This window comes from Leopardus geoffroyi, chromosome D2, assembly GCF_018350155.1.
Source record: "Leopardus geoffroyi isolate Oge1 chromosome D2, O.geoffroyi_Oge1_pat1.0, whole genome shotgun sequence".
Classification (NCBI taxonomy): Eukaryota; Metazoa; Chordata; class Mammalia; order Carnivora; family Felidae; genus Leopardus; species Leopardus geoffroyi.
This window is the reverse complement of record NC_059334.1, coordinates 62,644,586-62,660,571: the sequence shown is the minus strand read 5'-3', so window position 1 is coordinate 62,660,571 and position 15,986 is coordinate 62,644,586. Positions and strand designations below refer to the sequence as shown.

The 15,986-nt window shown below is 35.9% G+C and overlaps 1 protein-coding gene across 2 annotated transcripts in view; it reads right to left on the bottom strand.

Moving 5' to 3' along the window:
* SLK (STE20 like kinase) overlaps positions 1-15,986 on the bottom strand; it is a 56,959-nt gene that overhangs the window by 29,587 nt on the left and 11,386 nt on the right. For both annotated transcript variants that reach the window (XM_045438806.1, XM_045438807.1), the window contains exons 2-4: positions 6,620-6,784; positions 4,389-4,437; positions 3,892-4,041 (exon numbers count right to left, since the gene is read on the bottom strand). In XM_045438806.1, the coding sequence (XP_045294762.1) occupies positions 3,892-4,041; positions 4,389-4,437; positions 6,620-6,784 (364 nt within the window). The remainder of the gene's footprint in view (positions 1-3,891; positions 4,042-4,388; positions 4,438-6,619; positions 6,785-15,986) is intronic.

The window sequence follows — 15,986 nt, the reverse complement described above, 5'->3', positions numbered from 1 at the left end:
AAGGATTTTCTATCCAGCAAAACCGACCTTCAAAATATAAATATGGGTGGAACTGTTATTATATAAGAACTTGGAGAGCCCTTCCAGAGTTATCTACTAGAGAATGAACTTCAGACAACCAACATGATCACAGAGAATACTAACATTAAGGACCAGTGATGAGCATTAAACGTATGAAAACAGGACTAAAATGAGTAATTATGGGATATTATAAATCTATCATCAATGTCCTTAAGAACCAGGACTCTGAGGATAGAAGGAGATATATACATGTAATACAGAAGTGGTTAGGTTAAAAAGAAAATAAAACACATCTTATCCTAAATTTGATCAGAAAATATGTAGGAACTCATATGACAGCCTAGCTTTGTCCTCTAGAAAGGCCCAGAATAATGACCAATCCATAAACTGTTAAGTACCTCTAGCATTCAGAGGCAGTCTTTTTTTTCTTTTAATGTTTATTTTTGAGAGAGAAACAGAGACAGAGTGTGAGCAGAGGAGGGAGGGAGGGAGGAGGGGGGGGAGGGAGGGAGGGAGAGAGGGAGAGAGAGAGAGAGAGAGAGAGAGAGAGAGGGAGGGAGGGAGGGAGGGAGGGATGGAGACACAGAACTGGAAGCAGGGTCCAGGCTCCGAGCTATCAGCAAAGAGCCTGATGCGGGGCTCAAACTCAGGAGATGTGAGATCATGACCTGAGCCGAAGTCGGATGCTTAACTGACTGAGCCACCCAAGTATCCCAGATATAATCTTGAAATACCATATCCTACTAAAAGAAACCAGGACTTCTTAAAGAAATGGCTAATTACAGGTTGGAGGCAAGAAATATAGAAGACAAGCCTGAAACATCTCAACCTAACAGGTTAGACTGTTACATGATATTGATAACGAAGCTATCAAAGGCTACTAAAGTCATATCAAAAAGATTAATATACCAACATGAAGAGGCTCCCATTGACCAAAGATGGTACAATGTTAAGCTTCAATAAGGATAAAAATTATAGATCTGGGGGCACCCAACTCTTGTTATCGGCTCAGGTAATGATCTCATGATGGCAAGATCGAGCCCCAAGTCAGGCTATGTGCTAAGCATGAAGCCTGCTTGGAATTTTCTCCGTCTCCCTCCCTCCTTCCCTCCCTTCCCAATTTACACGCACACATGTATGCTCTCTCTCTCTCTCAAATAAGCAGTAAAAAAATTATAGATTTGAAATCTATAAAATTAAATTCATGAATTAATATTTTTAAAAATACTGGTCACTAATTGAGGATGAGAGAGAACCAATTCATGGTCTTCCAAGTTACACAAATAAAAAGAAGGAATCAAGCATTTTTCCTGTCTTGTCCATATGAACTACACTCCTGAATAACCAAACAGTTGAAGGGAAGTGTCATTTCATATAATTATTGCTAATTTTATAATAAAGATAAATAAAAATAATGAAATAATTGAATAATTCTATCAAAATTATTATCAAAAAATAAACGAAAACAAAGTGACAATTCATTTTTCAACTCAAAGAACAGATCTAGGCATTATGCATCAAGAGCTGCTAATAAATAAAATAAAATAAAATAAAATAAAATAAAATAAAATAAAAGCAAAACATATGTGCCGCCCAATGAAAGGACACAAAACCACCTATATATAGTCTTGCCAAACAATCAAACTTGAGACTGATGAGGCCTTATTTATCTGCAAATCTCAAGGAAATACACAGAGGAACTTACTACAAATGATCATGAATATGCAATTAGCAAAATGCAGGTTGAGGGAAACTCTACAGGTCCAACACTCAGGTCTCATAGATCAGTGTTTCTCAACCTTTTTTTCATCATCATGCTCCTAAGGAGCCTTTTTAGACATTTTTTTCCTAATCCTCTTATCCCCCATGGAATTTTAACGCCACAGATATACTGTTTGTGTAGCGTGGGCCTTTGCAGAGTTACTAAGCATTGTAATATCTAAGATCTTTTTTGCCCCCAAAGAACCAATTTTGGCACTCATGGGAATGCACACCATAAATAAAATGTACAGAAAAGAAAGAGATGGCCGGTAGGGGAGACCTATAAATTAAGAGACTTAAAAAGAAAATCAGATTTCAAATATGAGCACATCTAAACTTGAGAGATGAGCACTGGGTGATAGAGCCATAGAGAAAGGCAAGGAAGTAATTACTATAGAAGTCAGGATAAAGGTTACCTGTGGAGAAGGGAGGGACAGTGATTCAGATGGGACACATGGAAGAGCTGCTGGGGTGCCTGACAAAGTTTTATTCCTTGACCTAGGTGGTGGTTACAAAGCTATCATCTACAATGCTACAGAATCACTAAGCTACACAATTTCTTGTGGTTTTCTGTATCTTTATTTCATAATAAAAAGATTAAAATTTAGTATATCAAATTATACCTGTTTGATGTCATGAAAAAAGTGAAGTGAAATGACTATGATCACTGGTATCAAGACGGCTTTTAAATATATTCTGTCCTTTCCATGTCCTTCCAAATTACACGAATTTAGACTTCATCACTAGATTTTTACTTATCTTTTTTAAGTTTTTTAATTTATTTTTAAAGAGAGCAAACAAGTGAGCATGAGCAAGGGAGAGAAAGAGAGGGAAGGATAGAAGGGAGAGAGAGAATTCCAAGCAGGCTCTGCACCATCAGCACACAGCCAGACATGGGGCTTGAACTCACAAACTATGAAATCATAACCTGAGCTGAGATCCAGAGTCAGATGCTCAACCAACTGAGCCACCCAGGCGCCCCTTCAGTACTAGATATATATATTTTTTAATTTGTATCTACAAGGTGCCTGGGTGGCTCAGTTGGTTAAGTACCCGACTTCGGCTCAGGTCATGATCTCATGGTTTGTGAGTTCGAGCCCTGTGTTGGGCTCTGTACTGACAGCTCAGAGCCTGGAGACTGCTTTGTGCTCTGTGTCTCCCTCTCTCACTGCCCCTCGCCTGCTGTGCTCTCTCTCCCTCTCAAAATAATAAACGTTAAAAATACTTTAAAAAGTCATATCTTGGGGGCACTTAAAGAGGGCTGTATCTTCCATTTGTATGTGTGTACATACGAAATTAATCCGTTTTCCATCTAAAATCTACATCTATTTCTTCTTATGAAGTTATTTATTTCCTCAGTGTAAAAACAAAATTAAAAATTCTAGTCCTCAATACTTATTTTAGGCATCCATTTCAGATCTACTTTGTTAGCTTAGCTAAGATTCCATATTTATAAAATAGAGTATAAAACTAAACATGGGAAAAGAAACCCACTAGAGTTTTGGAAATGAAGATAAAACTAAGTTAGCAGTCTGACATATCTGCTCATATTCTAAATGTATTACATTTATAAGTATTAAGTCTACATACAAAAATTTAGGGTAAAAAATAATTAACCAGTCTTTTTATTTTTTTTTAATTAATTTATTTTTTGAGAGAGAGACAAAGAGCAAGACTGAGTGGGGGAGAGGCAGAGAAAAAGAGAGAGAGAGAGAATCCCAAGCAGGCTCCACATTGTCAGCCTGGAGGCTGACACAGGGCTAGATCCTACGAAAGGTAAGGTCAAGACCTGAGCCAAAATCAAGAGCTGGATGCTTAACCAACTGAGCCACCCAGGCACCCCAACCAGTCTTTTTAAAGCTTGTCTTTTTGAAAATGAAATCCATCCTTTCTTTTTGAAGTATCTTTACATTAGTTGTCTATACTATGGGAGTTAATGAATAATTACGTATCCACTATTTATTTATATTTAAATATTTAAAAAATTAACATGGAGTAATTCTCCATGTTTTACATATTTAAGCCATAACTAAACAGTATTAAGTCACATACATATAGAGCAAAGTCTCAGCACAAATTCAAATGTTTTATTTAAGGGAAGAAACTTACCCAACTTAATATCTCCATCTAAGGTAAAAAGAATGTTGCCAGCCTTCAGATCTCTGTGGATGATTTTATTATCATGTAAGTAGTTCAAAGCCTCTAGAGTCTGTTTACAAACTACTTGTATTTGGGACTCAGTTAATGGTCTCTCGAGTTCTGTAAGGAAAGGGTAAACAAATCTGCATTGTTATCTAGTGAAAACACATCGGCAATATATATATCTTTACCATCACTGTCAAAGATTGCACATAGTGAATTTATTTTTTTTACAATGAATTCATTTTAGAAGAACTAAATATCTGCAAAGATTACTTTTCCTCATATATTTAACATTTCATTTTAGAAATTTTGTAACGATTATTTAAAAGTACAAAATGTAATTAAGCTGTTTTCTTAATTTATTGAACTTCACTCAATAAGATACATATGTATAAATGTTTTAAATCCTTTAAGAATAACTTAAAATATAAAATAAACAAAATAAAGAATAAAAAGATGTTTACCAAGCATCACAGCATCCACTGCTCCACCTGCACAAAATTCAATGAGGATCTGCAGGCAAACAAAAAAAGCATGTGTCTAACATGACAGTGAGTATTTTTTCTTCAATTTAGCAAAAAGATAAATAACTAGGTTATGGAAACAATATTACACTGACCATAAAGGGTTTTTTTTTTTTTGTTTAAAGAGTTAAGAGTCTTAATGATATACATTTTGAGAAAGCACAAAGAGAACACATTGTAGACATATGTGCATTTTAAATCACCATTTTTAGTGTCCCTGCTTCTCTAAAATTACTAGGTACACAATTTTTATTCAGGACAGTATTATATATCCATCTCATTACCACCGACAGATTTTATTATACTCATTTTTAATGTAACTACTGTGTTTTAAGTGATCAAATCTATTTTTTAACTTTACTAATAGGAATAAATCCTAAAAATACTTAAGAGACTTCTTTTAGTTAAAATACACACAGACACACATACATACACACACACACACACAGACATACACAAAGCTTCAGATCATAGTTCAATGATTACATCCTGAGGGAGGCCTTCCCAGATCTCCCTGGTATATACCACCATGTACATTTCTCTCTTATCCCATCACAGTTGTAATTTTATATATATAATTCATTGAATTATTAATTATAGATAATTAATATCAATCTCTCCCACTAGACTATATCTCACAGTTGTCCAACTTTTTATTTTGCAACAATCTCAAGTAAAGATCTTATCTGGTTATTATCTAGGAATTCATTTTCATTAGAATATCCGGGAACATTCTGCTAGAGCCCTGAACAACTATATTAGAGGACACCACACTGATGATAATTATAAGGTAGTTTTTTTAATTACTTAGCTTGTCAAATTGTGTAGCTTCCTGATTTTTCCCCTTTGTATAACAATACTCTTATTTTTTTTACAGGTGTTTGCCAGTTACAGATGGTTTTCAAATTCATTATATCATTTGAAAAATAGGTCATTACTCATCTTATAGATGAGTAAATACACTCAAAGGTTAACTGACTTATTCAACATAGCAACACCAGGATCAAAAAATATAGGGCTTTTGATTTCCAATCAGATATTACTTCTACTACATACTCTTAGCATTTCTCTCATAACACTTTCCTTCAAGGAGAAAAGAAACTCCATTTCAGAAAGCCATCTTGATTAAATGAGTGTCAGTTTGGAGCAAATGGTTGACCAGCTATTATAATAAATATTTTATTTCTATATGCACTTGTGTCTAATGTTTTCTAAAAATGAACAAAATTTATATATTCAGCCTTAGCTACTACTATTCAAAGGTGAGTCTGGTGAATAGAAAATAAATATTTAATTTTTTTTTTTTTAATTTTTTTTTTCCACGTTTATTTATTTTTGGACAGAGAGAGACAGAGCATGAACGGGGGAGGGGCAGAGAGAGAGGGAGATACAGAAACAGGTTCCAGGCTCTGAGCCATCAGCCCAGAGCCCGACGCGGGGCTCGAACTCACGGACCACGAGATCGTGACCTGGCTGAAGTCAGACGCTTAACCGACTGCGCCACCCAGGCGCCCCAATATTTAATATTTCTAATAAGTATTCTGTAATTTATTACATGATTTACAAAAAGTTTAGGATAAGAAATTTAAAACAATTTCTAAGAAAACAAATTTCCAAAAAATTTAAATGCCTAAATTTAAATTACAAACAAGAGAACTCATTTAATTTCATAATTTAGAAAATTTAATATTCTTAACCAAGTTTCTCCGTTTGGGTCCAATGTCAAACAATCATGAAATACTGTACAATTTGAAATATTCATTTGAGGGGCGCCTGGGTGGTTCAGCTGGTTAAGCGTCCAACTTCGGCTCAGGTCATGATCTCACAGTTCGTGGGTTCCAGCCCCACGTCAGGCTCTGTGCTGATAGCTCAGAGCCTGGAGCCTGCTTAGGATTCTGTGTCTCCCTTTCTCCTGCCCCTCCCCTGATTGTGCTCTGTCTCTCTGTCTCTCTCAGAAATAAATAAACATTTGAAATATTCATCTGAACATCTGCTGAAGCTAGGATAATTATGTTGTTAATGACCCTCTCATCAGATCAACTCCCATTCAAGTAACATAAGTAATAAAACAGAAGAGATAATACATAAAATAGACTACCACAACTTAGAAATCTCTTTCAGACAATTAACTCATTTTGGCTCTTATAATAATATCAATAGAAAATAGTTACCCAAAGATTGTTCTCATAATAGAAGGCATCTAGAAGTTTGACTATATTTGGATGATCACAAGATGCTAATATATCAATCTCAACCATGTAATCTTCAAGTTCTTCTTCAGATTTCGTGTCAATCACCTTTGCAGCAGCTAAAACATTGGTCTCTTTATTCTGAGCCTAAAAATGAAAGCATCACAAGTGTCACACTTATAATGTATACTTGACTTTTTAAATTTTATCTTCTTTTTAAAATAAACTTTATCTTTTTAGAGTAGTTTCGGGTTCACAGCAAAGCTGGAGTGTTCTCATGTAGTCCCAGCCCCTACAAATGCACAACCTCTCCCATTATCAACATCCTGCCCCACAGTAGTACATTTGTTACAACTGATGAACCTTCATTGACACATCATCCCCAAAGACCACGTTTACATTAGGATTCACTCTTAGTGTGTACTCTATGGGTTTTGACAAATGTATGATATGTATCTACCATTGTATCATACAGAATGGTTTCACTGCTCTAAATAACCTCTATGCTCAGGTTATTCATCCCTCCCTTTTTCCTAACCACTATCAACCAGTGATCATTTCACTGCATCCACAGTTTAGCTTTTCTAGAATTATCACATAACTGGAATCATACAGTATGTAGCCTTTTCAGATTGGCTTCCTTCACTTAGTAACATGCATTTAAATTTCCTTCATGTCTTATCATGGTTTAATAGTTCATTTCTTTTTAGGACTAAATAGTCCATTACATATAGATGTGCCAGTTTGTTTATCCATTCATCCACTGAAAGCATCTTGGATATTTCCAAGTGTTAGCAATTATGAATAAAGCTGCTATAAACATCCATGTGCAAGTTTTTGTGTGGACCTAAGTTTTCAGCTTCTTTGGGTAAACACCAAGGAACACAATTTCTGGATCATATGGTAAGACTGTTTAGTTTTATAAGAAATTGCCGGGGCGCCTGGGTGGCGCAGTCAGTTGGGCGTCCGACTTCAGCCAGGTCGCGGCCTCGCGGTCCGTGAGTTCGGGCCCCGCGTCGGGCTCTGGGCTGATGGCTCAGAGCCTGGAGCCTGTTTCCGATTCTGTGTCTCTCTCTCTCTCTCTGACCCTCCCCCGTTCATGCTCTGTCTCTCTCTGTCCCAGAGATGGATGAACGTTGAAAAAAAAAATTTAAAAAAAAAAAAAAATTAAAAAAAAAAAATTAAAAAAAAAAAAAAAAGAAATTGCCAAACTGTACCATTTTGCATTCCCACCAGCAATGAACAAGAGTTCCTGTTGCTCCACACATGCTCGCCTGCACTTGGTGTTGTCAGTATGAATTTTTTGTCATTCTAAAGGTATGCAGTGGTTTCTCCTTTTTTAATTTGCAATTTCCTAATATATAATAATATAAGCATCCTTTCATATGCTTACTGGCCACCTTCTCTAGTGAGGTGTCTGTCCAGATACTTGGCTCATTTTTAAAAAATATTTTTTTTTAATATTTATTTTTGAGAGAGAGATCGAGAGAGAGAGAGAGTGAGCAAGGAGGAACAGAGAGACAAGACGACACAGAATCTGAAGCGGGCTCCAGGTGTTAGCTGTCAGCACGTAGCATGATGCGGGGCTCAAACTCATGAACTATGAGATCATGACCTGAGCCAAAGTCAGACACTTAACCGACTGAGCCACCCAGGGACCCCATATTTGGCTCAGTTTTTAATGAAACTGTTGATTTTCTAATTGCTCAGTTTTAAGAGTTATTTATATATTTTGAGTAACAATCCTTTATCAGATATGTTTTTGCAAATATTTTCTCCCAGTTAGTGGCTTGTCTTCTCATTCTCTTGACATGCTTATTTTTTTTTTTTAATTTTTTTTTTTCAACGTTTATTTATTTTTGGGACAGAGAGAGACAGAGCATGAACGGGGAAGGGGCAGAGAGAGAGGGAGACACAGAATCGGAAACAGGCTCCAGGCTCTGAGCCATCAGCCCAGAGCCCGACGCGGGGCTCGAACTCCCGGACCGCGAGATCGTGACCTGGCTGAAGTCGGACGCTTAACCGACTGCGCCACCCAGGCGCCCCTTGACATGCTTATTTTTAAAAGATAGCCTCAACATGTATATTAACTCACATATGCTATGCACTGTGCTAAGTGTTTTGTATACACGTAGAATAGTGTTTTACACTGCAGGCTCTACTGGTCAGACAAAGTTCAAATTCTGATTCTGCCACTTACTATGTTGCCTGAGGCAACTTAAAAAATCTCTCTGTTTTAGTTTCCTTATCAGTAAAACATATTAACATCGCACAAGTTTGTGAAAATTAAGATAAGTATTAGCCAAGTGAAAAAATACATATAAACATTTAATAAAATGCCTGCCACAGATAGTAAGAATTCAATAATGTTAGCTATAATTATTCCTATTATTTAATCCTCACACCAACTATGTGATATGTTATTATCCTTAGAGGGGGACATACAAACTTGGAGAAATCAAAAAGCTTCCCCAAGGTCATGCAGTAAGAGGCAAAATCAGGATTCAAATCTAGGTCTGTTTCCAAAGCCCTTTCTTTATCTGAATCATTCTATTACCCTTTCCAGTTTTCCTATCTTTCCATCAGTTTATTTTTCTTTATACTTAGTACGTTAGCTTTTCCATTTTTTCTTTCTTTTTCTTTCTTTCTTCCTTCCTTTCTTTCTTTCTTTCTTTCTTTCCATTTTCTATATTTTTCTTTGTACTTAGTACTTTAACTCTTCCATTTTCTTTCTTTGGTTGAATAACTTTTCACTTCCATTTATTATAAATGAAAGGTTTCCAAGTATGCTACAGGAGCCAAGATCATTTGTTTAAAAATTAGGAATGAGATCTTAAAATACTAAGTAGGTTTTTAAAAGACATTTCAATATTATATATTATCATTGCTTCAGCAAAACTGCATCTATTACCTTTTAAAAATATACCAAACTTTTAAAAGCTACTAATAAATATTTCAATATATAATGTCCAAATCCTACTTTTAAGAATTTATCATAAGGAGATAATTTTATAAAATAAAAAATATGCATACACAAAAATATTCATCAACACACTATTTAGAGTAAAGAAAACTGAATGACCATAAATGTCCATTAACAGGAACCTGCTTAAATAATTCAGCGCAGTTCTACAATGGAAAATTATGCAGCCATTAAAATCAATAACTAATCAATTAATATTTCAGATGTAACAATAGCTATAACATAACACTGAGTGGAACAAAGGCAACTTGCTAAACATGAGAAGTAAGCAATTTTACAGAAAGTATACATCCACTTTCACATACAAATAGCTGCACAAGAAGTATCTGGAGAGACATCATCAGTGAGAATGGTGGAGTTTCAAGTATTTTTTACTTTTTTTGTATTTTTCATACTGTTTGAATTTTTTAAATGAATGGATTATTTTTACAGATGCAATAAAGTACCAAAAATTGTATCAGTATATGGGAGATTTCTTAGGGATCTATTATCTAACCTTGGAAATGATGATGAAAAGATAAAGCAGGTATCAGCCTGTATATGGTAATTTTCCTAAGTAGATTGTTGCTATGTTTTACTTAAGAAAAAACAAAAGTAAAAAGTAATACTAATTACTACTTAAGTAATTAAATAACCCTAAGGCTCAGGGTTCAGAAAATATGTTTTGGATAAAAAGAGAACTTTATACTGGTCATCACTACCACTCTAGAAGAATAGTCTGATCTACCACATTTTGTCAAATCTAGGATGCCTTTTAAGATGCACCACTATCTTATGTTCCACTAAGGAAGAAAATCTGCCAATTAAACTATGACAAGATTTTATCATTTTGAATTCTTATACCTTTTTAAAGAGCTCTTTTGGACACATTCAGACAAAGATGGTTAATATGTATCCATTCTCCTTGTGCATACGTAAGAAATTAAACGCCTTTTGGTATTTAAGTTGAACACTTCTGAAACACTTTGTCACTCAGTTATCTAATGTCTGTATTTTTCCACAGGACATCATTCTCTGGCCATTAAAAGCTTTGCTGTTGCAGCATTTCTTAAAAGAGTGCTCCCCTACTACTGTCACCAAAATTTTCTTTGAAACCATAGACTCCTGTTTTCCAATTATAATACTGATACTGTCTTGATCTTAACACAGGTGCTACAAGATTTTTAGATAACAATCAGTCCTCACATTCTTTCTTCCAAAGGCACTTAAATAGTTTACTGATTGAAACATCAAGGGGCTGCAACTACATGACACTAGGGATACAACTAAGTTCACAATGCACAGGCAATGACAAAGAGAGCACGACTTCCACCTTGGCCAACAAAAATACAAAGGCATCTTTGGATAAAAGACATATCACTTCTAAAGATGTCAAAAAGTAAAAAAGTCTGTCACAACTAGCGAAACATGGTATCAAGTTTGTCTCTCAAAGAAAGAGACTACAGTGGAGCCAATGATAATTAGAATTCATCGTCTTCTGAGCCAGAGGAAACAAGCCAGTGAGAGGTAAGCTGTTCTCTCACTATTTTACTGTAATACTTTGGGAGGAAAAAGACCAGAGGAGCTGTCCTTGAACAGAAACACTATAATATATGAGCCCTTAGGAGACCATGTGGGGTTAAAAGTCATCCTGCTTCTTCACGCTTCTACTGATGTCCTTTAAGATTTTAAAGATGTGCCTTGTAGGGGCGCCTGGGTGGCGCAGTCGGTTAAGCGTCCGACTTCAGCCAGGTCACGATCTCGCAGTCCGTGAGTTCGAGCCCCGCGTCAGGCTCTGGGCTGTATGGCTCAGAGCCTGGAGCCTGTTTCCGATTCTGTGTCTCCCTCTCTCTCTGCCCCTCCCCCGTTCATGCTCTGTCTCTCTCTGTCCCAAAATAAATAAACGTTGAAAAAAAAAAAAAAAAGGAATCTCTTCATAGGACCTACTTGAGCTATCAAGTGCAGATGGGAAGTGAGAGTAAAAGGTGTGGCTAATAAAACTAATTAAAAAAATAAAATAAAAATAAAGATGTGCCTTGTAAGTGGAATGGAAAAAATAATTAACACTAGATAACCTTTAAAGTTCTTTTAAGAAATAAAATTTTTTAAAGTTTTAAGTAACCTCTATACCTAATGTGGGGCTTGAAATCACAATCCTAAGATCAAGGGTCACATGTTCTTCCAACTGAGCCAGCCAGGAGCCTCTCTAAACTTCTTTATAGTAACAAATTTCATTATTCCATTCCTCTGGATAAAATTAAGCCAACAATGGTACCACTTGGTTTACTATAAGTAATAAATGAAAGTAACATTAGAAAATAAAGCGTGTCAGGGTGCCTGCGGTGGCTCAGTCAGTTAAGAGTTTGACTTCAGCTTGGGTCATGATCTCATGGTTCCTGAGTTTGAGCCCCACAGTGGGGCACTGTCAGTGCTGAGCCTGCTTGGGGTTCTCTCTCCCTGCCCCTCCCCCACCCTCAAAATAAATAAACTTAAGAAAATATAGTGTCTCTTACATTATTGCTTGGAAATAACTTGATTACTCATCAGGATCTGGTTCTAGAGAACTCGGAAAATCAAAATTGAAATAAATACTGGTAAATGTGTGAAACTATACTTTGAACAAATAAAATGTTAAAAAAAGAAACAGCTTCACCTAACTAAAAGCACAAAAATTCTTCATATAAAGATTTAATGTAATAACTAAACAAATGTTAATAGTGGAATAATGAATACCCAGATATTAATTTAAAGAAGATATAACTGGGGTGCCTGGGTGGCTTGGTCAGTTAAGTGTCCAACTCTTGATTTCAGCTCAGGTCATGATCTCACAGTTCGTGGGTTCGAGCCCCACGTCCTCCTTGAGATTCTTTCTCCTTCTCTCTGTGCCCCTCCTTGGCTCTCTCTCTCTCTCTCTCTCTCCCTCTCCCCTCTCTCATAAATAGATAAATAAGATATAACTTCTGATAAAAAGTTTTCAAAGATCAGTCATGATCACTTAAAAATCAGTATGTTTTTATTTTCATGGATCATGAATAAAGCCTGGCTACATTATATAAACAAGTAAGTGACTGCAGGGAAAACAATGAGTTTCCTGAACTGGTTTCACGTTCTAAAAGAAGCAGGGTAAAAACTATATCCTCTTAAATTACACTTGTTTTAACAGTGGTTATTTCCTGGGTGGTAAGAATATAAGTGATTTTTAAACCTTCATTTATTTTCTTTCTATATTCCTACATTTTCTAAAGCTCTTTCATACTTACATAATGAGAAATATATTTCAATACAATTCTCAGCTGGCAACTGAAACACCAGCACAGAAAATATAGATGACTTTTTTAGTAACACAGAAGTGTTAGTCAATCAAAAGGGGAAGACCAAAAAATAAAAATGAACAAATTAATTAAAAAGAATCTAAAAGACAAAAAATAAAAAGAGAGAGAAATTAATTCAATCACTTCAATAATCACTGAGAGTGATTTACTGATTTGCATGATTTGTCTAAAGGCTGAGAGTTCAAAGGTATTTATTCCTCCTCCTACCAAGAGGTAAGACCCTAACTGTCCAGTGTATAAAGATACACAACCACAACAAAATACAAAAACCAAACAATCAAAATCATAGTTCATAAACATCAACTACATACAAGACACTAGTCAGAGCTGTAGAAACACAAACACAACACTCCACAAACATCGGTTGTAGGAAAGAAACACAGTATAAAGATCTACTGAAAGTGTACTCAGAGTTGATCTGCTAAAATCAATTCATTCTTTCAATAAATACTTATTGAATGCCTTCTATGTGTCACGTACTGTTCCAGATACGGACAATATAAAGAATATACAAAAATCTCTCTGCCCTCATGATACTTATAACTGTGGGGAGAGGATAGTCAATAGGTAAATAAAGAATATATTAGTAATTATACTACAGAAAAAATAAGGTAATAAGAAAGATGAGGAGATGGCTGAGTGGGCAGGTACACAGGGAAGAAGTTACAATTTAAATAGGGTAGTTAAGTTAGACCTCACAAGAAGATGACAAGCATATCAAGATTAATAAATTCAATGATTATGTTTTTTGAGCTATGTAGTTAAACTGGAAATTTTAGTGTTTTGCAAAGAAACAAGTTATAAAAATCTCAAATTCTTCCAAGTATGATAGTCTATATAATAATATCCATTAAGCTTTAGATGATATTATTCCCTGAGTAATTACCTTGCACCAAACATTGTTCTCTGCACTCTCCACTTATTAACTTATTTAATCTTCGTATCAGAAAAGGCCCCACCACAGGAAGAAATCAATATATTTTAATAGAGACAATGTCATTATTAACTATGTTGATATGTAGACAACTAAAAAGATAAAGAATGAGGGATGTAACAACTACAGGGAAAAGCTACCACCCACAGGACTAGAGAGTCAAGGTAAGAGACTGGAATTATTAAAACCCAGAGGCTTGCAGGGAAGGTTCTAAACAGCTGAAACTCAGATCCCTGAGGAGAGTGCTGCTCAGCTGGTGTCAACCTCTCTGATTTTGAAAGAGGGGTCCTATGGGACTGGGGTACCTTTTGAGGAAGGGGGGCTAGCCAACTGCAGCTGGTGTTATGAAGGGTTATGATGAGGCCAGCTCTTGAGTACCGGAAAAACTATTAACTGGATTCAACTGCTGCTATCTAGAGAAACTGCTGTTGCTAGGATGAAGAACTCCACCAGAATGGTTGTCACACTAACAGAGAAGCAGACAGGGAGCCCTCAAGAAACAGAGAGAAAGGCCCAAGTCCCTTCTTCCTCCTCCACCTTGCAGCCTCCCTCTAGCACCCTGTACTTGTGAAACCTAAAAGTGAGCATCTGGCAAGGTAGAAATGAGTTCTGCAGAATCTCACAATAGTATTACAAAGCAGGGCAGAGAAGGGTGTGTTTGGAGCTGAAAAACAATAATTTAATAGTTGGCAAAATCCTTCTAAAATTGATCAGGGTGACAGACGAGAGAATGAAGGAACAGAGTAGTATGAAGTATCTAGGTAATAAATATCTAGAGTTCCAAAGAACTGTTAAGTGAGAAGAGAGGAAACAGCACTGAAGAAAACATACGGTTTGACTCTTGATACTACTGCTACCTGTTTCCTACCTGTTTCCGATTATATGCTAATTCTAGTGATCTCTTCAGAGTCCTGGTGAGATTTTGATAGGAACAAGTGTCAAATAAGTAAAATTATTCAACATCACTTAGTAAAGACATCCAGTTGATTTCCATTATTTGTGGTAGTTATGTTCTCTAAAGTCGCTATAGACGTAAAGTAGTTATGGGTATGAACACTGTTAGCAAATACTGACCCATTGCTCCTAGGAGAAATATGTACACAAACAAACGTATCTGATATAGATTATAACCTTATATCCTAAAAATAATTCATCCTGGGAGATTCCATCCTCTTTATTTTACAAAGGAGAAAACAAGATTCAGAAGTGCCTTGCTTGAGGCAGCCCCAAAATAGGTGTACAGTTATAATTCAAATCCCATCCAAACGGGACCAAAGCCATACTTCTTATACTACACTGCACTGCCCTCTACTGTCTCTCATCTTCCGGTCAAAGCTGTGTGAGAGCTGAAACAAGAAGGTAGAGCATCACTCTGTTACATCTCAGCTGGGAATGTGCACACTCACTCTCTGCAGCTCTGCACATACATGCAAATGACTGAAAGCACTGAGTACAGACTTTGGGGCTACAAATATATTTTAACAACAGACAAATTCACAAATAGAGAATCTGCAAATAATGAGTACTGACTGTACATGCGCTTTCCATAATTTCTGTAAAATATTACAGAAATCCTTTCTCAAAAAACCATTTTAATGTCATTTTCTCAATTCTGCAAAAGTGAAAGGAATATACCTTATATTCTCTTTATATTCCAAAAACACCCTTTTATTTATATTGTTCTGGTTATTTTTGTTTAAAGTTAATTTATTTATTTTGAGAGAGAGCAAGCAAATGCATGCAAGCAGGAGAGGGGCAGAGAGAAAGGGAGAGAGATACCAAGGATACTCCACAGTGTCAGCACAGAGCCCTATGTGGGGCTCAGACTCACAAACTTTGAGATCATGACCTGAGCTGAAATCAAGAATCAGATGCTTAACCGACTGAGCCACTCGAGCATCCCATGTTCTGGTTATTTATTCAAAACTTAGTCTTTGATCGGTCAAGATAACCACCAACAAAATGATGTCAATAATAAGATAACATTGGCTAAATCTGCACTTTCCAAAATGTTTCACCACTTCTCAGATCACACAGTCTTCTCACTTATTTCAAGAAAAATAAAGGTTTTTATATATTAGGGATGATAATTTCCACACAAATATTCTGAAATCTAAAATT